General features: G+C 49.7%; 1 protein-coding gene and 1 pseudogene across 1 annotated transcript in view; one reads left to right on the forward strand and one right to left on the reverse strand.

Moving 5' to 3' along the window:
• Atp11a (ATPase phospholipid transporting 11A) overlaps positions 1–20,574 on the forward strand; it is a 105,535-nt gene extending 84,961 nt beyond the window's left edge. Inside the window, 9 exon segments of the mRNA XM_051182000.1 lie at positions 72–131; positions 1,136–1,263; positions 2,678–2,813; positions 8,283–8,348; positions 9,199–9,302; positions 10,798–10,963; positions 16,761–16,885; positions 16,887–16,915; positions 16,918–20,574. Coding sequence (XP_051037957.1) covers positions 72–131; positions 1,136–1,263; positions 2,678–2,813; positions 8,283–8,348; positions 9,199–9,302; positions 10,798–10,963; positions 16,761–16,885; positions 16,887–16,915; positions 16,918–17,015 — 912 coding nt within the window. The 3' untranslated portion in view covers positions 17,016–20,574.
• A 477-nt stretch (positions 20,575–21,051) lies between these two features.
• LOC127220472 (PRELI domain-containing protein 1, mitochondrial-like) lies at positions 21,052–21,697 on the reverse strand (annotated as a pseudogene).
• Positions 21,698–27,270: the final 5,573 nt, after the last annotated feature.

Here is a 27,270-nt window from a genome sequence, read left to right on the forward strand (position 1 = left end):
TGTGAGCTCTGGGCAAGTCCATGTATCTCTGCAGAATGCTCTTGAACTAACGGCCGCGACTTGTCTTTCAGAATGTCTGCTTCATTTTCCCTCAGTTTTTGTACCAGTTCTTCTGCGGATTTTCACAGCAGGTCAGTCTAATGTCATAAATTCAAAGCTCGTCATAGATAATCTTGTCTTCGTTCCCAGCGGGTGACCACAGTGAGGGAACACTCCTCAGGGACATGCAGACAAACCCCCGTGGAGATCTGGTAGGAGCCCAGGTGCATCCATCCTGCCGTCCCTGGGCCCTGTCACAGAGAAAGGTGAAGGGGCAGGCTATGGGGTGAGGAGTTGCCATGTCAGGAGGCTGACATGCTCCTAAACACAAGCCTCTAATGGCATAGCCAGAGAGCCTTTGGGTTGGATGTGTGATGACATTGGTAGGCTACACCCACACCTGAACCTCCATGGATATGGGGGTCATCTTGGAGTCTGGGGCCTTGAAGTGTGCAGGATGAGGCACATGTGGCCTGGGAGACACTTTTCTGTCACCACACACTGCACCATGTACTCAGATGGACACTGGCCAAGAGCTTGTATCAGGAGCCACCAGGCTAGGCTAACTGAAGCGAGAAAACATGAAACTGAACAGAATTGCAAAATTTTGGGTCCAGGCTCTGCCTGGACCTGATAAATTTTAAACCTGATGAATTTTCTTCATGAAGTTTGAAATCTGTCCCAGTTGTCTGTCTGCAGAATGGTGGCTTTTGTGTATTTTAGGTGCACTTCCTGTATCTTTAAGCGTCTTTACTCAGGGCCTAAGGAAATGGCTCAGTTGGTAAAGTTCTTGCTGTAAAAAAATGAGGACCCAAGTTCAAATCCTAAACAACTATACCAAGCTGGGTATAGCAGCATAGGAAGCCAGCGATAAGGAGATAGAGGCAGGAGGATCCCTGGGGCACACTGGCTAACCACTCTAGCTGAATCAGTGCTCTCCAACTCACCTGATGCTGATCCCTGCCTTATACACACACACTTGAATACATGCACACATGCACGCATACAGGCCCACACACAGGCATGTGCTAAATCATAACATCAGTCCGTTAAAGCCACTTCGGAGCACCACTCAGAACGTTTCTCCTTCTTGCAGACTTTGTATGATACTGCGTATCTGACCCTCTACAACATCAGCTTCACCTCCCTCCCAATTCTCCTGTACAGCCTCATGGAGCAGCACGTGGGCATGGAAGTGCTCAAGAGAGACCCATCCCTGTACAGGTGCGTGCCCCTGCCCTGTGCTCTGGAGTACAGGGACAGTGGAAGGCAGTACACATCCTCCAGGCAGCTCCTGGTGGCATTGTTTCAAAGCTGGGTGCACTTGCTTCCACAGTATGGTGTTTAAACAACCAGGTGGTGCCCTGGACTATGCTCCACAGGTGATGGGGTCTACACTGGGCCTGAACGTACACGTGAACCCCCTCTGCATTCCAAACTTGGTAGAGTTTGGAAAGCTAGGAGTGGAAACTTCCTTCCTCTGCTTGGCCCCAGTGAATTCATGTCTTAGTATTAAGGCCATAGCTTTTTGTTTGTTCTTCCTTTTGGGGGTGGATGGGCGGGGGGGGGGTTGGTTGGTTGGTTGGTTGGTTGGTTGGTTGGTTGGTTGGTTGGTTGGTTGGTTGGTTGGTTTTTCCAGACAGGGTTTCTCTGTATTACTTTGCAACCTGTCCTGGAACTAGCTCTGTAGCCTAGGCTGGCCTCAAACTCACAGAGATCTGCCTGCCTCTGCCTCCAATGTGCTGGGATTAAAGGTGTACACCACCAGTGCCTGACAAAGTCTTAGCTTTTATACTATCAGAACTGCCCAGATTTTCTGACAGATACAATGTTTCTTTGTAGTCTTTTTCCATCCTAAAATATAAAAAGGAGATTCCCATGCTCTTGTTCAGTTTCCTCCCAGTAATAATGAGTTAGATACTGCAGTGTAGCAGCCAACCAGTGGCTACATTGTCATCCCTCACCTACCTCATTCAGATTTCCCAGGGTCTTTTGTCATATTCATGCTTGTACACACATGTGTGTGGTTACTTTCTGTGAGGTGTTTTCACATGTGTAGTTTCAGAAGTCACATAACATCAGACAACCTTCCCCTGTCCAGTTCCACAGAACCCCATTTCACAGGCTTTGAGGCCTTTATTACAATTTTTAGCCATTTATGAGACCTTGAAGCTTGAGAAAGAGATGGGGGGGAGAGAGAGAGAGATAGAGAAAAAGAGAAAGAGAGAAAGTCTGCACATGCATGCACATACATGTCCACTGTTTCAGACATATGCACAGAGGGAGTGCTACAGACAAAACTCCAGTGCAAGGAACAGGCCTAGAAACTCACGTGGACTGGTAACATGCCCAAGTCCTCAGTCTGCTAATCAGTATGTCAGATAGTATGTGTGCTGTGTGTTAATTCCATTCAGAAGGCAAGAGTGCACTGGGTTTCCTTTAACAACATTACAGTTGAATACAGGAGAGAAAATACTCAAACGCTAATGGAGAATACTGGTGAATAGCCCAGTGTGAAGTCTGAAAAACATGTGTATTTGGCCATGTTTATCAGTCACAGTTGATGCTGTTTAGGAACATGTGGACAGAGATGTATATGCCCAGTGGTCACGGTTTTCCCACGCTTTTCCTCAAACAGAGACATTGCCAAGAACGCGTTGCTCCGCTGGCGGGTGTTCATTTACTGGACGTTTCTCGGCGTATTTGACGCTTTGGTATTTTTCTTTGGTGCTTATTTCATGTTCGAAAACACAACCGTGACCAGCAACGGACAGGTCAGTACTGTACGTCTTGTGACTTTACTGCTTAGTAGCAAGCTCACCCTGTGCAGTCACTGTGTAGAGAAGTTGTGTGAGGACAGCTCGGCCTGTGGCTAGGGAGCACCAAGAGGTGTGGGTCTATGGAGCAACTTAGAGGAAGGGCTGCATCACATTCACCAGCTCTGGGGGAAGGTTGGTCTGCAGGTTTTCCTGGCAGGTTCTCAACGTGTATCCCACCATGAGCTAGTCCCAGTGGCTCCATGGTTCCAGCCAGCCACTGTTCTCCTATGGGAGTTAAGTTGTGTGAGTGTCACTCCACGGTGTGCTAGCATGGCCCCTTACAGTGAGTAGCTCTGCAGTGCTCTAGTGGACAGCAGCTTGTTGTTTGCCTACTTTCTGGGGTTTGTTTTATTCGTATCTTGCTTTTTTCTTTTTGCCACTTGCTTCCCTTCCCACCTCAGATAGTGACCACCAACACAAGCATGGTAAGACATCGTGGGTTTGTCCTCTCTGTGTTTTTGGAGTGCATTACAAATAAAATATTTCTTGAAAATATTTTCAAATGTGACTTCTTCTGTGTGCTTTGTTGGTAGATGAGCTATTAGCCATTCCTGCCCTCTACTGCCATCAGAGCCACCTGACCCTGCAAAGTGTCTTCTCCCCGGGTGTCTGTCATGGCTTTGGTGGAAGGGAGTTATTAAACGGACCCCATAGGACTGCATGTTGCTATAAATTAAGGACAGGAGGCTTGGTGGGGACCTTGCTTTGGTGGCATATCTGCACCACCTGGAGAGAACAAGAGGCATGGAGTAGACCTTCAGTCTAGACACAAGTACCCATCTACTGAGCTTGGTGTTAAGCCCAGTTGAGTTCACAGGTTTGGAGATGGCTGTTCAAACAAACACTGCAATCGACATCAGAGAAAACTCCTCCCTTGGGGGAGCTTGAAGACAGAAATGCTTTCCATTTCTCGTTTAACCAACTCCCCTCTTCCCCCTGTTGTCTTCTCCGTGTTGATCCCTCAGACTGTTAGGTTGAAATGCCAGGTGTCGTCTGGCCTGTGTCAGCCATTTGTTTAATCGTGTATATGTTTCTGTTGCCTCCTAACTGAAGGTTCGCTCATGTTAGAACATAAGCCAGGGTTTACTGAATTTGACCCTGAAGATTTGCTAAAGTTCATCTCACTGTTCTAAGGATTGTAAGCTTTTCAGTAGCTTACTGTTGTCTTTTATTTTAATCAAACAATGCCTGTAAGCCACCAGTCCATAAACATGGTGACAGAGTGGTTGTCTGAGTCGTAGGTGACTTGGACACTGTGTCCCATGAGTCAGCCTTTGAGAGCCTCTCGACATCAGCATCCTGCTTCCTCTTCACTCTCAAACCACATCTTACCTCCCACTCAAAGACCATTCATCTGGTAGTCGCTGGCGTGGGAGGTTGAGGAAGGAGCATATACAGGCTGGGAAACCAGTGTGGGGCCAATGATGGTGAGAGGCAAAGCAGAACCCAAATCCTGACCTGTGCCAGCATGTGACATCCACCTGGACCCACGCTGTCTCAGAGTTTCAGAGTACAATGACAGGCATTCTCCAGGGTTGCCCTGGAGGTGGAGTGCTAGGGTGGCTGTCTGTTTAGAAAGACTGCAGCAGTGAGCTCACTTCCCAACCCTTGCCAGAGACACCATGCTGGCTGGTGTGTATGGTGGCATCTCTGCTGCCATTGTGGGAGCTCAGGATTCCTGTATTCCTTTGCCTAAACTCCTCACGGTCCTTTTGGTTTCATTAGGGCTTGTGTGAGCTACTGGAAAGTTGCTTCTTGGTGGTCCTGCAAATGTCCCTACCTGTCATCCACAGTCTGCCATTAGCCATTGTTAATAATGTTCATTAGAACTATAAATGTGACTAGGAAGCAAGTGTCGCAGGCAGACATGGGCTCACTTGAGCCTCCTATACGGCTGTGCCACTAGAACGGTTTTGCAGGGTCAAGAAGCATCTTTCCATACACTCCAGCTGTCAGCAGAGGTTTAGCATGTGTGATACATATCTTAACACAAGAGAATTCCGCAAGGAAGCTGGCAGGGTGGACCCAAACCAGTGCTCATCAGGACAGGCGACACTAATTGACAAGATGTATATTCAAGTCAGGCGTAATAGGGGAGTGTGCTCTGATCAGGGTGAGGAGACAGGAGACCAGACATCCCCTGGTGAGTATTTCAAGAAAGACACTGACACTCATCTGTGAGGTGGGAATGCGGAATTGGGATGGCGGAAGCCACTCCACAGGCCGGGGAGGCAAAGGTCTGGTTTCCAGTCATGTACACCATCTTCTCCCTCCACCCTGTCCCAGACCTCTAGATAGCCCTTCTCAGCCTGAGTTAAGCTGGTGTTTGGTGATGTGAGAATATTAGATTTGCAGGAGTTGGGTGCAGGGGCGACTAGACAGTGACCCTCCTTGCTCTGGGTTTAGAGTTTAGCAATCATAATGTTTGATGCTCCTCATGGATCCAGGATACATTTTCTAGATTCTTTGGTTTAGAAAAGTTCATTCTGTTGCCTTTAAAGACCTTTCTGGAAAGGTCTTCAACATTCCATGACATTCCATGGGAACATTCATCGGTCACATGTAGTGTGAGAATAGCAGAGTTATGAGTAATTTCCTAATTTGCTTATGGATCATTTTTGCACTGACATCAAAAACCATAAATATATCATTTTCTCGATGGTAGGGAGGCAACCCTCACTGACCCCTGGGTTGTTCCTAGCCTGATCTTAAAGTTGGAATGTTCCAGTAGTTAGGGCACACCTAAAGGGCAGCTGAGATAGCTGTCCGTGGGGAGCGAGCCCAGCACACAGCTGACAGATGGGATGTGGAGTTGGCCCAAGGGGTTCAGAGGTGTCACGACCATGACCTTAAGCAAAAGCCATGTCTGTTATAGAATATTACTGCATATAAAAATTAAATTGACTTAAAAGGCTTTGGTGACCAGAAAACACCTTGAGAGTGCCCGTCCTCGGGGAAAAAGGAAGAATCAAGGAGACAGGACTAAGCTGACAGTAGGCAGACAGGTGGGACTGGCCCAGGCATTCCTACAGGGTCAGGACTGTCAGTCAGACCACAGACGGAGGTATATTGCTGAGGTATGTATCAGTCAGTCCAACAGTGAAGCTAGATCACTAAGGGGTTAATGGTTCAGACCATCCGTTTAAGGATATTGTTGAGATGTGAACCATCAGTGGAGATGTGTTGTTAAGGTCTGAGGCAATCATACCATCGGTGTTGGTTTACTCTGGAGCTGTGAATCAGCTGGACATCAGTGGAGGTGTGCGCTTTCGGGTCCTGAGGAAGTCAGAACCCGGGGCCTCCCTGGAGCCTGTGTAAAGGTGACCATTTGGCCAAGAGGCTGGTGTTCCCTCCCCAATAGATCCTTAGAGAATCTGTAAGATACTGGAAACAAATGAGGAAGATTATACAGAAACAGTTTTGTGGCCATCTATCCATCCCAGCGAGCTGGCCAAGAGCCATGGGCACAGGGAGGTAGATGACCACATTTCTTAGGCTTCTCTCCAGTTTCTCACTTGAGATGATTATGTCTCATCTACCTATGAAAATGATGGTGGTGACTGTGTGTCCTATAGGACCCAGGTCTGCCATAACCCATCAAACCTGAAGAGACCTGGCAGCGAAGGAGGCATACTTTCCTCCCCATAACAGGTGTGGGAAGAGCAAGCTGCTGAGTTTACTTTGGCCTGGCATGTGCTACTGGGATCCACATGTGGCATTGCTTACATACACTGTGTCATGCTGTCCTCTATTTTTTTTTTTTTTAATTCATTCTGTGATAGCCAACGGCACAAAAGAGCTCGGGTGGAGGCAGTAGGACACCTTCTTCCAAATGTAGCCTCTGCAGGGCAAAGCTTCCCCTCCCTCACTGCACGTCACCGTTTGGCCAAAACCTATCGCTTTCCATTACACCAACCGCTCACTGCAACATCCTGTTAGGTGAATACCTCCGTGGGCCACTGCCAGTCTGCTGCCCCTGAGTTGTAAAAACATTCTTGCCCTAGAGGTAAACACGTGTCAGAGTGCTGTGCCACTCTCCCATCAGTCAATAACTCTGGGCATTGGTGTTGAAAGCTAACACCCCAGGGACCTATCCTGAATACCTTGCAGCATCTCTGGTTTCTCCCTGCTAGTTGTAGCAGTACCCACTGTGGTGTGACCAAGTAGCCCATGGCTAGAAGCCCCCCACATGCAGATCTGAGGGCTTCTATTGGTGGCTGTTCCAAGCCCGAGGGGGAAGGCATTTCTCTAGCCTATGGAGAATAGGGCATGGGTCTCCAGGCCTGAGGAGGAGGGCATGTCTCTAGCAGGATAGAGAGCAGGCTGTGGTGGCATCCGTAAGCAGTCAGTGTTTCCACAGAATCCTGATGCTTCTGTTCTAGAGCGTTCCCAGTTCCCCTTCCACTGATTCCCAGCATCCTGTGGGCCATGAGTTCACAGAAATCTAGCCTCAGTATGGTTTCTTTTATTGAAAACTAAGCACAGATGAAAAGACAGGCTTCCTAGCCTTTTGATTCTTTGTGAAGTAAAACTTTAAGTAAGTTCTAAGAATATTGTCTGAGAGGCCCAGTTCACAGAACCCAGGAGTGTCCACCACATGTGTTGTGTAGGGAGCCGTTCTTACAGAAGCCTTGTGCAGACCGGCTCTCCTGAGAGAAAGGCCTGCCAGCCACTGACCTCACGTGTGTCTGTCTGTAGTTGAGAAATGTGTTGGTTCTTAGAGCATGACTCATGTCTGTACCTCCTGCCGTCCTGCCTGCATTCCAACTAGAAGGAGGGCAGCCCACATCTGCCTGGTCTTCCCTCCTCACTGGTTAGCTGTTAGCAGCCATGGCTGCGGCCTGGGGTCTGGCTGTTGGAGGAGTAGCTTTTGTCCAGTGTGTGCCACCTGCCCACCTCCTTCTTGTCCTGAGGTCTTCACAGAGAAGCCCTCCCTGATGCTGTCACCTCTGTGTCCTGGTGTCTCCTCTGACTGTCTCCTGCAGTGTGATAGGGGCTGTGCCCCTCACCCGTGGGCATCAGAAGCAGGTTCCCTGAGTTTGTTCTTGAGACAGACAGGACAGACATAGGCAGTAAGGTGGACATCCCCTCTAGAGAAAGCACCATGCTTATTGACTCCAGCCATGAGGTCTCTCCCTGCTGAATCTGAACCCTTGGACCTCTGCAGTCATGTGCTAGGGCCCAGCAGGGCCAGTGCCAGGGCCAGCAGGACACTAACACAAGTCATTTCTGAGCTAGGCTTGGCCACTGTCCTGGCCTAGGGCCTTCTGATCTCATGCTTTTTCTAGCTCAGGAAGCTGTAGTCCCCGTATCCTTGGGCTAAGAGGTACAGAGGCCATGGTTGTGCTCTCTAGCATCCGTGTTTGGGATGAGGGAGGAGAGGTGAGGGGCAGCAGGCACTCACTCAGACTCTTATCTCCACAGATGTTTGGGAACTGGACCTTCGGGACACTGGTGTTCACCGTGATGGTGTTCACTGTCACACTGAAGGTGAGTTAGTGATGTGGTCACGCTCCAGCCATGGCCAGCCTGCCCCCGGCTCTCCCTGAGCTCTTAGAATCCTAGGTCCATACTGATGCTGACAACCCCATGCTGGGCATCCCAAGCCATCTTCTCCAGGTCGTATCCAGATCCAGCAAGTGTACATTGCCTAGGGTATGAACGCCCAGAATTTCTCAAAAGGAAACTAAGAGCTGAGCGCTTACAAAAGGATGCAAATTGAAATTCTCTATATAATGAAAACAGCTCTGAATTTCATGTACTTTGGACATTTTTTTTCAAAGATCTATTTTATTTTTATTTGTTTTAAGTGCATGGATGTGTGGGGGTATACCACATGGGTACCTAGCGCCCTTTGATCCCCTGGGACTGAAGTTACAGGTGGTTGTGAACTGACATGTGGGTGCTGGGAATCAGGTCCGCTGGGTTCAATAGTGCTCTTAACCACTGAGCCATCTCTCCAGCCCCCAAAATCGGATTTTTAAAATCCCGTCAGATTCTGTAAAGAACTTCTCATTATGGAAGTTCCTGAACCCATAACACTGGGTCTTTAAAAGTATGAAACAGGCTGTTAAATCATCTTCTCAGGCAGCAGGGTGTCAGCATGGAAGATGCTTCATGGTCACACACCACACACGTGTGTGCGTGCACACACAGGAACAGAGGTCCCAGGTGACTTGGGAAACTGGCCACCCCAGCTGTTTCCTTCTGTGGAAGCATGGGTTTGGGGTGCTGTGGTTTGATTGTAAGCTTTAGCAGGCACGCTGCCATGGCGTTTCAGTCTTGCCTTCCTTTCTACATGACTGGACAAAGCTACTGTTGACACCTCCTTCTCTTGCAGCTTGCGCTGGACACGCACTACTGGACTTGGATAAACCACTTTGTCATCTGGGGGTCACTGCTCTTCTACGTCGTCTTCTCCCTGCTCTGGGGAGGGATTATCTGGTAAGAATCCTTAAACCCCATGTGGCCCCAACTGCTCTACACCCCTGTCATGGAGGGTCCAGATGTACATTCTACACAGCCTACAGCTTCCTGCCCTGGAGTGCAGGTTCCTATTGGAAACTATGTCCCTGGTGTCGCAATGCATTTTGGGAGCTCTAGCAGACAAGTAGTCCATAGTGCCTGGAGACACAGAACATGGCAACAGCAGCTTAGCCTGCTCAGCACCTAGTGAAGGTCTCGTGCTGTATCATGGCCTGAGTGTGTGGGGAGCACCAGCTCCCTCCACTCATCCTGCTGTGTCACATGGACCCATACTCATCACCTCGAGATGTCATTCATGGGAGCTGAGATTTACTTTTCCACCTGTGTTCTTTGGGGACACAGATGCCATTGGTAGTGTGGCCCATTTTGTGGTTATATTCTCTAAGGACTCCAGCAGACCCTCACATGAAACCCTGACTGGAGGACACAGTGTATTCCCTTCAGTTGAGGTAGCACCATGGCTAAAGGCCTGGGGAAAGCAAGCCCTGTGACCTGAGCACTGGGGCTAGAGATTAGTGGGAGGGACAGCCACACAGAGTCTGCATCCTTTCCTTGGGTAAGTTGACCCTGCCCTAACCCTGGCCAGAGCGAAGTTTGCTCATTCTGCATCATAGCCCCTGAGGAGGAACAGCCTTAGACAAGACTACCCTAGCCTCCTCTCTCCACTCAGCCAGGGACCTTTTGTGGGCTCCTGGAGCCCTGCAGAGACAGGAACAGCTTTGGGTGGCCTCCAGCCCCCTTAATCTAAGCCAGAAAGCCAGAACTGAGGGAGGTCCTAGCAGGCCCTAAGTCTGTTTGGGAGCAGAGGCATCAGTGGGGGCCTAGGACCATGGGTCTGTGCATCTTATAACTGCTGCACCCTCTCCTCTGAGTTATCGGTGCAAGCAATGGGGAGCTTCCCAAAGCTCCAGCACCTCTGAGCATCCTCACCTTCCCCACACTGCATCCCGATCATCACTTTGGGTCTGCATGCAGTTTGTGTATCCTTAGAGGTGTGGCTTTACTCTATCCCTGGGCTGTTTGTGGTACCAGAAGGTAGAAGGTAATTCCCAAGTCTTCGGTGGAAACAGGGATCATGGAGCCAAGGAAGCTATTGTCAGTATACCAGGAACCATCCCTGTTCCTCTCTGCCTCCTTGGGAGGGAGGCATTTGTTCAAAGCATTTGGTGGCCATGCTCCCCAACAGTGCCACGCGAATACTGTTGCTGGTGTGAAGAGCACCCAGATGCTGGAGCTCAGGGATCCCCATTTCCCTTTGGGATGACAGTCTGTAGTCCCTTTCCCCCTTGTAAGTCTCCAGGTAGCAGATTCACAGCATTGGGGGGGGGGGTCAGAAACTGAGAGCCCAGACACTGATGGTGGTGTCTTTGGGGAAGGCGTGGTAAGCAGCATGAGGCTATAGAGTCCCCCCTGGCTAGACAGCGTCTCACTAATGTTTTCTGTCCCCACCCAGGCCATTCCTCAGTTATCAGCGGATGTACTATGTATTCATACACATGCTGTCCAGCGGCCCTGCCTGGCTGGGCATCACACTGCTTGTCACTGTCAGCCTCCTCCCTGATGTCCTCAAGAAGGTCTTGTGCAGGCAGCTGTGGCCCACGGCAACAGAGAGGACTCAGGTATGGAGGCTGCCTAGCCTGGCTAGCCACTTTCCTCTCCCTGTCTTCTGATCAGGAAGTTACTAAGAGATAGCGGAAAAGGTCTAGACATCATAAAGCTGACCAGCTCACACATTGCCAATTAATTCTACAATGACACATGTTGTAAGTGTTACATTAATTAGGTAAATCTCAAGATGAGCAATGTTTAATTGAATCTTTAGACCTAAGCAATCAACTGAAAAGAAAAAGAAATGAGAACAAAGATTAATAGGAAAAATTATTTTCTATAAATCCACAAAAAATGTAGTTAATTGTTACTTTGATCATTGAATTTGGGCTGGGCTAGTATCCGGTGATATGGCAACTACTTAGCATGTTACAAAGCCCTGAGTTAATTTCCTAACTTTGAAGGAGGAAAAAAAAAAAGATTGTTACATTACTTTTAAGGATGTTGGATTTGATTTTGGTGCAAAATCACCTTTACAAGAGGATGTGTGGCCTGGGAAAAGGGGTGACTCTGTTTCGTACCTCCCAAACTAGCCAGCACACTGAATCCTCAACAGGACCCTGCCACCGGGGTTGCCTGGGGATTCCCTAAGACACAGACTTTCAACTTTACCCATGGAAGTCTTTTCTTAAATTATTTATTTATTTATGATGTATTGTCTGCATGAATGTCTGTATGAGGGCTTTGGATCCCTTGGAACAGGAGTTAGAGATACTTGTGAGCTGCCATGTGGGTGCTAGGAATCGAACCCTGGTCCTTGGAAGAGCAGTCAGTGCTCTTTCACCACTGAGCCACTTCTCCAGCCCCCACCCACGGAAGTCTTCATCTCCAGGTGAGGTAGGGCTGTGGGATCTGCATTTTCAGCAGCTTCCCTGTAACTTGTGTGCAGCCTGACAACACATGACCTGTGTACATGGAAAGACAGAGCTACACAGCTCCTGCAGAGAAGAGAGCCAGTAAGGAGCCAGGGTGGGGGTCATAGGTTCTGCATCACCTGACTCTGCCTATACCCACATGTGGAACCTGAGTCTAGGGTGGAGCCAGCTGGCCATGTTTGGGATGGGAAGTAGATATCCCTACCCAGGGGCTAGAAGGTTGGTTAACCCTCTCAGGACTTGGTGCCACCAGTTGTCCCCTGCTGTATGCTCCTGCCTCAGTTATAAAATCTGTTGTTACAACTCACCTGTGCCTCTGATCATGCGCATGGACATGTTCACTCAGTGCTGCTAGGAGCAGTCCCAAATTAGTGCTTCCTAAAAGTTATTCCAGGCAGGGCTAACTCTAGGGCTGGGGCCCTCTCATCTCATAGCATGAGACACAACAGGAAAGATTATCTACCTGCCACTGAGACACCCCTCTTCCCCTGGGCATGTGTGCGCATGCACGCATGCACAGTTGGTCCTGGAGCTGTCATGGAGTTGCTCTGCTTTCCAGGAAAATGCTCTTCATTGTTCAGCCTGTGGGGAACTGGAAAGCTGTCGAACACTGTCTTTCACGCAGGCCTAAACTGAAGTCTTTGCTCTTCAGAAGAAGAGCTCCAAGGCACACGTGCATTTTCCTGACATCACTATGTTCAGGGACACAGTAGACATCAGCTTCCTGACACAGAGACACAGAGGACACAAGATCACAAAGATGCCCTGTGCCCAGGGCCACAGTGGACATTGTGTTCACAATACCAGGGACACTGGATGAGTGTGTTCTTTAGGATAACTTGTGCAGAGGTGCTGTGTTCATGACAACACCCCATGTGTAAGGACAGAATGGACACTCATGCACTGCCCATGACCATTCCCTGCGCTTGGGGATGGGGGAGCACATGCTCATGACAGCACTATGCAGAGTTCTGACCCCAAGAGAAAAGCACAGCTCAGGATGTCTCCAGGGTCCCCAAGCTATAGCATAGCTACAGTCAAAATAACACATTGTTCCTGATGTCCACATGTAGACAGACTGTTCTGTGTTGACTAGACACATTTGAGCAGAGTTCAGCTCTGCAGGGTGGCAAGGGCGCCCCCTACAGGACTCCTGAGATTTGCTGTGGTATGTTTGTGGCTTCTACTGTGGGACACTGCATCGCAAGAATCTTCTGAAATGACCTTAGAAGGTGGGTGGGAAAGGGCTGAGGAGCTTTCCCGTCCCCTTCATCAGAGAGAAGTCCCCAGTGATGTTGTGGCATCTGAGGCCCAAAGAAGCATCTTTACTACAAATTGTCCCCAGTTGCAGCACAGGAGGCATAGAGCTAGGAGGGAGCAGGTGTGGGCCTGGGGAAGGAGGAGTGGGGTGGTGGGTCCTGGCCTGGCAGCGCCCTGCAGCTAGGGCAGTGGTGTTACTGTGTGCTAGGATGTTTGCCTATAACCAACTTACCTCTTGTCTCTCTCTCCTGCCCCCCTCATCCTCCACTGCTTTGCCTAAATAACCACTACTTGTTCAAACACTCCGCGCGCGTGGGCTCCGGACTGCGGCCTGCAGGCCAGGAACAAGTGCCTTTCTGTTGAGCAGCCCACCGTCTTTATGCTTTCCCAGACCGCCAGTGGTCTGAGTTTCTGACCAACAGGTGACCATCTCTGCCTTCTTGCATGCTGGGGTGATGGCCACAGGACCAGGTGGGAAGAACTTACGAGTTGAGTTCACCCAGGACACTCCCTGGTATTGTCATTCAGCACCATTACCTGGTCAGGTAACACTGTGACAATGCATCACCCACGAGTAGTACACTAATGATGGGCTCTGTCTTCCTCCAACAGAGGCTCATGGCAGCTCTCCATGTCCATCAGGGGGTCCAAAGCATTCACCATTGCCTGACAGCAGTGGCTTTGCCCCCAAGCATCTGACAATTAGGCAGGTCACACACACAGTCAGTCCAGCCTCTTAGCAAGGTGACTACAGCATGACCCTGTTCTCCACAACCAACACACCCACCTCCCTAGGTCCCACTCTTTAATGTGGAAACTGAGGAAGGCCAGGAGAGATTATTCTGCTCAAGAACCCCCGAGCACATCCTGGGGTGGAGTCACACTGTCGCTGGCCTCTACTTACCAGATCCCTCTTCTACTTTTCAAAATAAAAACCTGATTTTAGAAACCCTGTGCTGTGCTGCGGTTGATGGTCACTGTGGCAGCACAGAGCTTCTTGCCAGGGCCATTCTCCTAGGTGGCTACTGTGGCCAGTACCTGCTCCTCACAGCCCAGAAGTCAGAAGGAGTCTGCCACATCACATAGTGCTGTGGCGTTCTGACTGAATTGTCCTGTGCCCAAATATGACAGCTGAGTGTACTTCATTAGTGAGATTCGAAGGGTTAGCTGCTAGGGGTTCCTGCGCCACCAGGGCTTATGCCTGAGAGACACCCAAAGCAAAGAAAGCAGTCACCTACACATCTTAAACACTATGGTTAGCAGGATGGTACATTTCCAAACAGTGGCATCCAAAATGTTTCTTAGTGTCATACAACCTGTTAGAATAAATGACATCATTCCAGCTGCTGTTTACACCCTTGACAACATTTTGGAGGGAATTTTTAGAAAGACTAAAATGTCACAGGGACTTTGTAAAATGTTACATATGGCAACTCAGGCTGCAAACACTGTTCCCTGTTGATGAAGCTTAGTAGACTTCGGCTGCTGGGGAGGTGGCACTGTGGTCCTGTCTCCTGTGGCCCCCAGGCAGCATAGAAGGGCCACACCTGCACACAGGCCCTGCCACTGCACTTCACACACCACAGACTATGCAAAGCTTTGGAGGAATAACCCTTTCACAGGCCTCAGTAGGGCCAATTGGACTTGAGACATCTGGGGCTCATTTTCAACCTGTTCCTAGTACAAGGCAAGCGTGACGGACACTGGGCATGTTATATATCAAGCTTGTATATATAACATTGTGCGTGTCTTCGCACAAGTCTCTACGTCCACACACTTGCAGCAGCCTGCCTGCCAATCCCTGTGCCTATGTGGGCAACAGCGCCATCCTCTGGCTACTTCTCCTGCTGGACACTTGCCAGTTCCATCTGCTCTTCTGCCGTCCAGCCTTGTATCCCTTCAACTCTGAAAGCTCCCTCCCTCCTCGGTACTGAGAAACTGGTGAATGAGGACTGGAAAGTACTTAAAAGCTGCATCATGCCAGGCCAGGAACCAGCAGCCTTCAGGACATGACCTGTGAATATCCTATCTGCCAGGCAGGTTGTGTGAAAACCACTGCTCCACATCAGTGGCTCTGCAGAGGAGGAGGCACACAGGTGCCCGTGGCAGGATGCAGAGCGTTACGATTCTGGACTCAACCTCTGTTGGGAGCAGGAACTTGTTAGGAGCTTCCATCTGGCGGCCCTCTCCCATGGTGTTGCGACTTGCCCTTTGGCCCTGCCACTTCTTCTCCGGGTGCAGACTCCTACGAATGAACCTGTTCAGAGCCATCTGTCCCCCTAGAGGAAGCTTTGTGGACAGGCGGCCCCAGCAGCCAGCTCTGGCCGCCTTGATGGTGTCACAACTGATAATGTGCAGACCCTGCAAGCAGAGCTCATGGTCTGCCGTGGTTCAGAGTGTGGGGATGGCATAGGTCAGGGCAGACGGTGCCCTGGGTCTGCAGTGGCCAGGGCACAGGTACTGGCCTCCTACGCTGCCTTCCATGCAATCAGCAGCAGCTCAGTGTCTTTCCTCGCCCTTGCAGAAGAACGCCCGACTCAAAACATTGGCGGATGCCACTTCGAACAGCGACAGGCCCCTGCTGAAGGAGTTCTTACCGCAGCCAAGACGTGTCTAGCTCAGCGCTAGGTAACAGTATGGCTGCCTACTGGGCCCTAGGCCAGTGTGCTGTGACTCTCAGACTGTCTGCTTTTCCTCCAAAGTTTTGGTGTGTTACCCCCCTCCCCCTTTTAATGAGTGATTTCTTCTAAAAGCAAACTATACCATTTTTACTTACACACACACACACACACACACACACACACACACACACACACACGAGGTAAGTAGCACACCTGAGAGTGAGCTAAGCACAGGGGAAATGTTATATACACGTGTGTATACACATACAAGTGACATGTGACCAATGTGCTGCGCCCAGTGTTGCCTGACAGTCAATTGCCTCCTGTCCTTAGGTTAAACACAGCTTCACTTAAAAGCTACTTGGGATGATCCTGTCTTGAAATCAGAAGTAAGGTCTCACAGCTACACTGGACATGAGCCCAGCCAGTATCCAGCTGAAACTGTTAGCAGAGCACCCAACTATAGTCATATTGCTCACCTGAAAGTAGTGTAATCTGGGGATTGTCACCCAGGAGAGAGATCTGCGCTGTGCAGCCTCTTGCCCCTCTCTCCTGGCTGCCTGCTGCTGTTAGTGTGTGCTGTGGCATGTCACAGAGGCAGTACCAGCCACTTCTGTAGGCTGAAGGCATGATAGCTTGATGTTGTCAGCACGGTATCGACCCTAGTCCCTGTCAGGCTAGGACATAGTAAACTACACAGGTGAGTCCTCTCTTCTTCTGGGATGATGGCTAGCACCCTAGTTCAAGGGTGGATGTCTGGAAGAAACTCAGTGTGTTCAGCCCTTTGCCCCCCCCCCACCCTGCCCCTGCCCTCCTATTTTGTCCCTGGCGTGCAGGATGGCCCCTCTGTCGGCACTTAACAGAGGGTGTTTGTTCCCAGACCTGAAGACAAATTGCCTTGAGGCACAGTTTGCATGGGATGGGCCCTCTCTCCAGCCTCTCAGGGTAACCTAGTGGTCTGAGGTAGGCTGGTCAAGCTACAGGTACATCGGCTGTTAGGGGATCCTAGAGTGGCTCTCTGACTGATGATGGGCCTTCTGTTCTTTTGGCAGAACATACAACTTCGGGACAGCGTTTCAGAATTCACCCCTCTGGCCTATTTGCAGAGCTGGGGTGCTCAGGGCACCAGACCCTTGGCTGCCCGATGCAGCTCCAGCTGTGGGAAAGCAGTGTGCTCAGTGGGAGAGCCAAGAGTGCACCGTGCTCCCCCCAACCCAGACCTTTCCCACAACACGAGGTGTGGGTGCTGTAGGTCCAGCCTGAAGACACCGCTTGATGGACAGACAGCCTTCTGTGTCAGCCTCTGAGAGCTATGTTTCTGGGTGCCTGTGTGCCTGTACCTGCCCCGCCCCTCATCCTCAAGGAGGTGGCAGTGGGAACACGGGTGGCCCACTCAGGCACAGCACACTGGACTGTGTGTGACGGCCGTCGTTGTCCTAGGCCCGGTGACCATACGGACTATTGCTGTGGAAAAGGACATGTGATAAGCTTCATCTGAAACACTGCAGCTGTGAAGCTGGCCTTGCCAGGCCTGAGTATCCAGCCTTCTGCTGTTGTCATCCTCTGCCGTCACCTGAGGAGAAGACCCTATCCCTTTGTCTGCAGCCTTGTCCATCTCGCACATGGGCTGGGCTCATGTTGCATCCTGATGTTCCTGACCACGTGTTTCCTGTGTAAACCATCCACACTTCCTGTTAGGGTGTGAGACTCCTGGACTGTGGCCTTGCTGTGCTCACATTCACTGTCCCCTCACAAGCCATTTCCCTAGATCATGTCTGAGTCTGTTTGCTGAGGAGATGCTGACCCTGCACAAAGGAGCTTTCGAAGGTGTCAGGGTCGCCTTCCTGCCACCGGCTGCCTGTGGAAGATGCCATTTATGTATATGAATAAGGCACACTGTTAACCAGGTCTCAGGAGTGTAGCGATATCTACCACATCCCAGAATGATGTCAGTTTACCTTATTGGAAACCATTTGTTTCGGAGGTGCTGGGAAAGGTAGAGACTTGGGGCACCCAGGCAGGTATTTGTCTCACCCAGAGGTGAGTCCCATGACCCAGAGCTGCCTGGGGCTGACATGGACTCATCCGTTCCAGTCTGCTGCTCAGCCTGCCTCCCGCTGGTGCCACACAAATTCCACCCAGGGCTTTACTTGGAGTGGACAGGCCGTCAGAAGGCCACCTACTGTGAATCCCTGTTGCTTGCCGCACTGGCATTTGTGTTTCTGGTGGAGCATCTGACAGAGCTGTGATGGGCCTAACATAGTGAAGACATTTCAGAAAGTGCCAGCCAGAGCATGGGAGAAAGCCATCCCCATCCCTGTGGGGTCACATGGTGGGGTCATAGTGAGGGTCGAAGACACTTGGGAGCCCATAACCTGCCAAGCACAAATTTCGTAACATGATTACCCAAGGTTTCCCTATAAACAGTGTGCTCGAACTGGGGACCAGCCAACAGTAGGAGCAACTATTTATTGGGCCTGGCAGCTGGGGGAGGTCGAATGAACATAAAACACCACACCAAAGATGGGGGGATGGCCTTGAGCTGTGGACAGACAGAAGAATGTACAGCTCCACTAAGGGCTGTCCCTGGCTGCACACCCTCATGCCCATTCACCCACCTGCATTGCCATGTGTCAGCCCAGGGTTGGAGCCCCAGTCCACATGAGCCCTTAAATAGTGGTGTGTGCATTTTTACAGCCCTTTCTAAGAACCCAAAGTGGGTACAAACATAATACCTGCAGGGAGGGGCAGGTTCTCTGTATGTTTAGTTAACAAATTATTTGTAATGTATTTTTTTAGGGATCTTAAAATTGCCTTTGCACTGAAGTATTTTCATAGTTGTTTCTATGGCTCTTACTCATTTGTTGATATACCTTCTGATTTTTAAGTATGCTGTTAAAGCTTTCGCTTTTTAGTTTAAGCATTTTTGGCCACTTTAAATGCTGGCAAGCGTTCTGGCTGAATGTTTTAGTACCTTGTGATTCTCCTCTGTGCCTCTGTGTTTCTTGGTGTTTCTGGAGACTGACCCGGTGAAGGGCGTTCTGAGAGCATAACCATTTTCTCTTGTTTTGTCACAGTCCTTTGCATTTTCATGTTTTCTGTTTTTTATTTTTTTTTTCTTACCTCCATCCTTCAGCCTTAAACAGAATATTCTTCCTGCAGGCTCTGCATTCTGCAACCCATCCTAGGTGTGGGGACACTCTCTTGCATCTCCCCGATAGCCTAAGAACACCCCAGACTTTATGCACTCTCCAGTGTCTTTTAAAATTGTGCTTAGGAAATTACCAGACAAAGGTGCCTAAGAATTTGAATTAGACAAGGGCAAGGGTGAAATGCAGAAACAAGAGACCAGATGTGAATGCCGAAGGCCTTCCACCTCACCTCACAGCGGCTGCTTTTTACTTTCCTTAAAACAATTGAGTTCAACTCGGAGTAAGCATTTTCTTAATTGCATTGCACATGTCAACATCTGTGACATACTTTGTTCACCATAATTCATGGTTCTGTGCCCTGCAAGCAGTCCATCTCACATATGTACCAGGAGTCCTGGCTTCATATGTGTTCTCTTACTTTTTGTTCCACACATCCATGACCATTTACAAGCTTGTATAAACATGTACACATATGTGCATAGGCACACATGTGCATTGTGCATTTTCCTTCCAGCCTCCATTCTGATAGCCCTGTGCAGAGGTTTTGCTCTCTGGGATCAGGCTACTTACATATATACATACACACACACACACACACACACACACACACCCTAAGAAAGGGTGCTTGGGCTGTGCTCACATGTGGGCTGTGTGGGTGACATTGCAGTGCTGGGCTGAGCTCTCCGGTCCCAAGGAAGTGCACTTCCCAGTCAGGACCTCCTCTTGCTCCCTGGGTCCAGCAAGCAGATCCAGGCTACTGGAAGCTTCTTGCCACTCTGAGTGCAGGTACCTGCTCCTTGCCACATACTAGCTAGGAAAATGTGCCCCTAAATCCCATCGATTCATTCCTGAGTACAGGCAGACCAAAGGCCCCACCCAGGAAGCTCCTGGATGGGAGGAGGCTCTGAAGGTTGAGGAAGCAAAAGGGGGGATGGCATAGCCAAATCTGGGATGAGGACAGTGGGCGGGCGGGGTAACTTTGTCTTCATTGAGCACATCTCCTAGGAGCAGCTGCCTAGGTCATTGAGCACCCGCCAGGTGTCTGGTGATGTCGAGAAAGCTCCAGCCTGGGTCTCTGAACCCCCAAGTTCAAGGTTTATCTGCACTGACTGGGACTGGACTCTCCCATCCACATTTATCTCATCTTAATGTAATTTATTGGCAATGCCATAGAACAGCAGGCCCTTGTGTTCTACATTTCTTTTGGAAGTTTCCTGTTTATGACTGACTGTCAAGACAGGAAAAAAGTCACTTGGCGAACACAATCTTTTTCTTTTAAATGCTAGAAGACAGGTGAACAGAAACAGGAGTGGTTCTGATACTGTGTCTAAACAAAGCTTTAATGAAGATGTGTATGTTGGAAGTATTATGAAAGTGTGATTCTAATTTTGCAGAAAAAATGTTTATCAATTTATATAGCTTTATTTTTTACCTTATCAAAAGATTCAGAATTTTAATATACATATATTGTCTGACTTAAAATCATGTGTGTGTCTCTATTACCACTTAAAATGTCCATTTACGATGTAATGTATGAACAGGAGAGACTCTATTTAACATGAATGGTTACCTGTAGCTGTCATAAGTACTGGATTTGTTTTAAATTATCAAATATAGTACGTACACTAGACATGTCATTCTCCAACACTAATGTTTAACCGATAGCCCAGTAACCTGCTTTGAAAAATTAAATTGTGAATTAAACCAGATCAAACGTCTCAAGAGGTTTATTCTGTGTGTTGCCACAGATTGTCGCTTCGATTCCTGTAGTCCTGATGCTTCACACCTGTTTTCTTACAGATGTGTGTGGTATCATGTAAGGTGTACACACTTCTGCTAACAGGAACTGTGGTTGACCTCTGTTTTCTTTTGGGGGGGCAATCAATTTAAATGTTTATTGAGTGCCTGTTATGTGCTAAATGTTGTTCTGAGTACTTGGGACACATCAGAGAATGAAACAAGGAGCCCTGCCCTCGAGGAGCACACAGTCTACCATGGATGACTTCTCCTGCACACTGCTGTGACCCAGGGCAAGTCACTGCACCTTTCTGCCCAATGGGGTAAAAGGAGGCTGGGCTCAGCAGACACTGAGCGGATGTACTGCAGATGCGGACCAGGACACCACCCTGACCTACCACCAGACAGCAGAGAGGGCTGGAGGTGGATTTTTAATAGTCACATACAATGAGAAGGGGGAGGAGGGAGCTACACAAGCTGCTGCTGCTGCTGCTTGGTGGCGGCCTTGTTGGCCAGGTCCTTGGCCTTCTCTGTAGCTGCCAGAGCTGTCTCCTTTGCTTTTTCTTTGGCCTCTTTGGCTGTCTCAACCAGTGTTTTGGAAGGGGCTTCATCTTGTAGCTTGGCCAAGATATACTCAAAGCCTTTCATTGTCTTGGTCACATTGCTTTTGAACCAGGCAAGACCAAACTCCTGGACAGCTCTGGAGACGCCAAATAAGCTAGAGGAGACCCAGGCTTCTCGACGGATTTTGGTCCAGCCGCTGTTGTCAGGGTAAACACACTGCTCCTCCACCACCATCAGCCAGGCATGGCTGATGTTCCAGGTGAAGGTAGTCATGATCTGATTCTGCGGGTCCACAATCGAGTCCTCTAGGATGTACACAGAGTGGGCAACGTTGGCAGGAAACAGTCGCTCTGCTCAATGTGGCATCTTGTTGGTCTTGGTCAGGAGTCTCCCAGACAGAAGCTTCTGGTCAGGGACACCTCCCAGTGCACGATGTCTTAAGACATGTTTGCTATAGGGATTCGGGTACCATTGCCAGAAGGCACTTGGTCCCAGGAATTTCAGAGCACGCTCTGGCCCAGGAAATACTTCACCATCATCCCGACCCAGGCAGGCTCAGCACCGGTGCTCAGCATCAAGGTGAAGAGCTCGTGGGTGGGGGGGCACGAGGCTTGACGCATGCACGCCAGGCTCGCAGCTCAGTCTCCACTGTGCCCAGGTCCCTACGCCGCAATGAGGGGACTACCGACCTCTGTTTTCTTACAGATGGGTGTGGTATCATGTAAGGTGCACACATACTTCTTGCTAACAGAAACTGTGGGTGAAACTGTAAGCACAGGTATGTTGGAGGTGGTCACATTGGTGGGTATTGTGCAAAATAGAATCTCTTAGCTTTACTGAAGGGGGAGGGGACAAGGTAGTGATATGATGGGTACACTTCTATCCCTAAGCATACGGGGGCTATCCTGAAAGCCTGAATGTAAAGCCACACCATGACAGCCCTGACCTGAGGCCTAAGGGCACATGTTGATTATACCTATAACAAGAAACTTAGCATCAGAGCCCCCTGTGTCATAGCCTCCAGTGCAACCCAAGGCTTATCTTGTGCCCCTCCTCTGGGACATCCCCTCTCCTTTATCTTCTGTGAAGCTCAAGGCTCAGCAACCTCAGGCTCACTATCAAGCAGCTAATTCCTCCATGCTTTTCCCAGTCAATGCAGACTCTGATTGTTGTGTGGGGAGCCTCAAGAATGCCCGACTCTCCATTCCTCTAGGTTCTTCAATATCTGCCTGCTCCTGGCCCTGGAACCCTCTGTAGCTGGATGTCCTGGACATTGATGTCTCAGACATAGAACATCAGGATACTGGACTCCCTTGCTGAGCATCTGGGCCCCAGTTCACACCTGAACCTTTAGAGTAGGTCCCCTAGGAGCCAGGAGGGGTCACAGGGTCAAAAGCCACTTTATTCACTTGAGCAGTTTCTGTTAAGAGTGATCTTCAAGCTTTGGTATGATCTGATGATCGGTTCCTACTGAATTCTTGGCTTCTGGCCAACTGAGTGGTTCACATTGCCTGTGCAGTTCACAGTCTTGAACTTGTGGGACTTTCCCTTTGTAGCATCTTGACCACCACCCCTGTGTATCCATAGACCAGAGGGAGGACCCAGAAATGCTTTGCAGAGGCAGGACAGGAATGTACCCAGCAAGTCTCTCTGGGCTGTCTACCTGCTAGAAGTCTTTTTTGTAGCTAAGACGTTCTTGGTGCTGTCCTCAACCTTCTCTGCAGACATGGGGCCTGAGCAGGCATCTCTAGCTTTGGGCCACCTGTTTCAGTGAAACACAGTCTAATTGCTAGTAATATTGGGCTGTGCCCTCACTGGTTAACAGGCTAGGGAGCAAGGGACATGGGATTTGCAGATACCTGAGCCAGAATCCTGCCTGTGCCCTGCCCAGTTCTACTGACCACTGAGGCCTTGGCTTCTTCACACCACATCAGAACAATCTACATCAAGCTTGGCTCTCTCACCTAGAGTTGAGTAGTCAATGCAAAGTGGTATTATGGAATAAAATATTTAATTAGGCAAAGGTGTGTTGCTTTTGTTTATGCTTCATTTGTTTCACAATGTAAAGATGTATTGCTGTTTCACCTTGTCTGCTTAATGGTCTAATAAAAAGCGGAATGGCCAATAGTTAGGCAGAGGAGGGATAAGCATGGCTGATGGGCAGAGAGAAAAGGACACCCAGCCAGCGGCCAGGGAGGGATCAGCCAGCCAGATACAGAGGAAGTAGGAAAGTGGGACACACAGAAGGTAAAAAGCCCCAAGGTGAAATGTGGATGAAAAGAAACATGTTAAATTAAGTTGTAAGAGCTAGTGGGACAAGAGTAAGATAAGACGAAGCATTTGTAACTAGTAATCAGTCTCTGTGTCATAATTTGGAGGCTAGCGGTGGAAGACAGCTGCTACAGAGTGGAGGCTAGTGGATGGAAATTCCAAGGGGCCAAGGCAGAGGCCAAGACCAAATGTCCCTTCTGCATGTCTACTGGAGCTTTTCAACCCCCTGTAGAGCCTGGGTAAGGGTTGCTCTGGGGCCCTGGAGTGTGTCAAACTCTGGGTCCCCTTTTGGGTTTCCCATCCTCTTTGCTGCAAAGTATTGCATTTTCCTCTCACAACTGACTTTGAGTGTATGTGCACAGAGCACCATCTTGGTCAGGAAGAGACCATGGGTGAGCATGTGTGGTGTAGTTACATCATGCCAGGTTCTTGCCTATTCACTGTGTTCCATTCCAGGACTGCTGAACCAGGTCAAACTATGAGACACTGGATGAATCTATCCTCACAGTTCTGGAGGATAGAAACCTTAAGGCCATAATGTCAGGGTCCCTGCACCTCCCCTGCTCCTGCTTGGGAAATCTATCCTGATTTCTGCCTCTCTTGTCACCTGGCACCGCCCCTGGCTGGTGCCCGAAGGCCCCAGTCCTACTGTGTTGGATCTAAAACAAGATGGCTTGGTAAGATGACACCTTTAGGCCAGTGCAGGAGGATCTCTGAATTCAAAGGCAGCCTGGTCCACAAAGCAAATTCCAGGCCAGACAACACTGGCCAGGCCAGCTGGAAACAACCAGGCCAAAGCAGAACACCGTGCCTTTGGAGAGCTTTGTGCTTCAAGAAGGAGCAATCTTGAAATGAGAGTCCACAAAACACAGCCAAGCAAACAAAAGAAGGTGTGCCTGATGGTGTCTGCAAGCCCAAATCCATGGACTCATGTTCCCATCGGCACGCTCGCTGATGAGCCTGCTCCAAGCTGATGAGCCTCCTTGCCTTTCTTTCCTTCTGCTGCTTCTGCTCTTTGCACAGAGCTGATCTGCTGAGATATCCTGAAGACAAAAGCACCATAACTTCTAGGCAGTTGCATCCTGCCCAGGGTTAGGGTACTTGCTTTGTGCTCCAGAGGGAAAGCCAGGGCTTGTTCGGTGAGTGGATGCCACAGCAAATCTCCTGGGACATCCTTTGCTCAGAGAGTCGTCAGTTACTAACTGACCCTTTCTACTGGTTATTATCTGCAGTGTTAACCAAGCTTGTTTTCTCTCTCTCTCTCTCTCTCTCTCTCTCTCTCTCTCTCTCACACACACACACACACACACACACACACACACACTTCTGCAAAGACCCCTGAACCGACCTGATCTCCTGAGCTTCTTGCCTCCTCCTCCTTTGTAATGCTAATTTCCTATGTCTTTTGCTGGGGGCTCCCGGGGCTCTTGAAGTTGCCAGGCACAAAAGGCTTGCCCGCTAACAAGCCTGACACCAGCAGGGCGCTGCTGGGATGTGTAATGGCATGATTGGGCTTTGTTGTTGGCTGCACCAAGTCCCTAGCCTTGCCCCACTTGAGACTCAATCTAAATGTTTTCTGAATGGCAGAAAACTTACTCTCTGGCTTTCCAATGCAGAGTGTCCCAAGGCAGGATGGAGCTCTGCTATGGCCTGGTTACCAGCAGATCTATTCAGGGCTGTGCTGGTCATGTTTTACACAGTTAAGAGCGGTTTCTGGTTGTCAAGGGATGCTTGCATGGTGGCAGGGTGCGTTTCATAGTAATGTGTTTAGATCCACAATAGGAGCCTACCACCTTGATGCCACCTGTGTGGAGTCATGGCTGTGGCACTGGCCACCTCCGGCTCTGCACCAGTGGTGACAGACATCAGTCCCCGCCAAAACTCTATGCATGGGGGCTGCCGCCTTTTCACTTCTGTGCATTTTTATTGCTCCATTAAATGACATTAATACAGCTGTGTAGAGAGCGTCTTTGATGTCATCATGGGAAACAGGAACTTTGCCTTTTTAAAAACAAGTTACAGAACCTCCCTTAGAGGTTGTTAGATGGCTCAGTGAGTAAGAGTGCTTGCTTATTAAGCCTGATGACCGGAGTTACACACACACACACACACACACACACACACACACACACACACCGCCCCGGAACCTATATATACAGTGGAGAGAACAGACTCACACAATTGTCCCCTGACCTCACATGTGTGCCTTATGCACACCGTTTTTGTTTTTGTTTCGTTTAAATTTTTTTAATTAAAAAAAAAAAAAGTTTCCTGCAGGTCCAATCTTGCCTTTCTGGGTATGGAAGCCTTCAGGAGGGAAACCCTAGGTCTGCCTCTCAGCAGCTCCTAGCAGCCAGCTAGTATAAGGCAATGCCTCTTCCTCCCTGGCTAACTGAAGAAAGCTGTCATTAAAAGGGCTCTGGAGAGGTAGCTCCATAGTGAAGAGCACTGTTTGCTCTTCCAGAGGACCCAGGTTCAATTCCCAGCACCTACATAGCAGTTCACAACCATCTATAACTCCAGTTTCAGGGGATCACACCCTTCTCTGGCCTCTGTGGACACCAGGCATACATGCCCAGAAATACATGCAGCCAAAACATCCATAAAGATAAAGGAAAACCTTTAAAATAACCTAAATAGAAGAGAGGGAGGGGAGGAGGGAGGGAGGTAGGTAGGGAGGGAAGGAAGGAGGGTGGGTCAAGCAGAAGATTCCAAGGCTTCTCTCTACAGTCCTTCCCAAGCTCTTCTCCCACAGCCCAGCCTCCTTCCTTGCTCATCTAGTGGGTGCTCTCTGCTCCCGAATCCCTTTCCCTCTGATACCAGCACCTGTCTCAAGCTGGGCTGGGCAAGTGTCCAGTTCTGGATGGGGTAGTGTGCTGAGGCTTATAAGAATACTTACCAAAATGACATTCCCACCCAAGACGAGAGTCCTTTAGTGGTCACCCCAATCCCAGATGAGTGTTCATCTTGTCTACCTGCTCAGCTCAGAGCCATTGCCACCCCTCAAAGAGTTCAGCCATGGCTATAATTTCCCATACCTGTTTGGTTTGCTTCTCTCTTCGGGGTCTGTTCTGTGTATTCAAAGAGGCTCCCCTGCCCAGCATGGAGGCACTTGTATGCCCACTCTCCATACCAAAAGTTTACATCCACTTGCATATTTGTGATGCTGAATGAATGCCTGCCCTGGAGCCTTGGCTGATGCAGGATCAAACAATGAGTTCTTTGGGAGTTGGTCTTGGGACATAGAACCCTTCTTGCCTGTGACACTCAGCAGGGGTGCTGTTCATGAATACTATGGGAAAGGAAGATTGATTTCTTGCCTTGAACCAGAGAATGGGGTGTGGTCTTTCTTGTGTTTAGATGTCCTGCCTGGCAATCTGCTGTCTACAGAAGGTAACTCATCGAACCTCAACAACTGTGAATCTAGCATGCTCTTCCACCCAGAAGCCAGAAAGGCTTGTGGAACCTGTCTGAAGCCAGGGGGTTCCCACTCGAGTCAATTCTTCCACCCGGAAGCAGCAGAGAGGGGTCTTGGGAGTGCTGGCAAACCCAGCCCAGTCAGCTGGGGCTTCAGAATGGACACAACTTCCTGCAGGCCTTGTGAGGACCCCAGGGCAGACCCTGTGGTGTGGGGAGCTGGGGCACAGGTGCACCTCCAGGCTCCAGACTCTGCTGGGCTCACAAGAAAGACTTCGGGGACAGGAGACTGGGGACGCACCTCCCCTCTTCCAGACCCGCCCCTACCCCGCCCTTTTCCACTCCTGCAAACCCGCTCTAGCCCCCTCCCCCTGAATCCCGCCCATGCCCCGCCTCCTCCCCTGAGATCCCTTTCCCACTG

The sequence above is a fragment of the Phodopus roborovskii genome, unplaced genomic scaffold, assembly GCF_943737965.1.
Source record: "Phodopus roborovskii unplaced genomic scaffold, PHOROB, whole genome shotgun sequence".
NCBI classification, from domain to species: domain Eukaryota; kingdom Metazoa; phylum Chordata; class Mammalia; order Rodentia; family Cricetidae; genus Phodopus; species Phodopus roborovskii.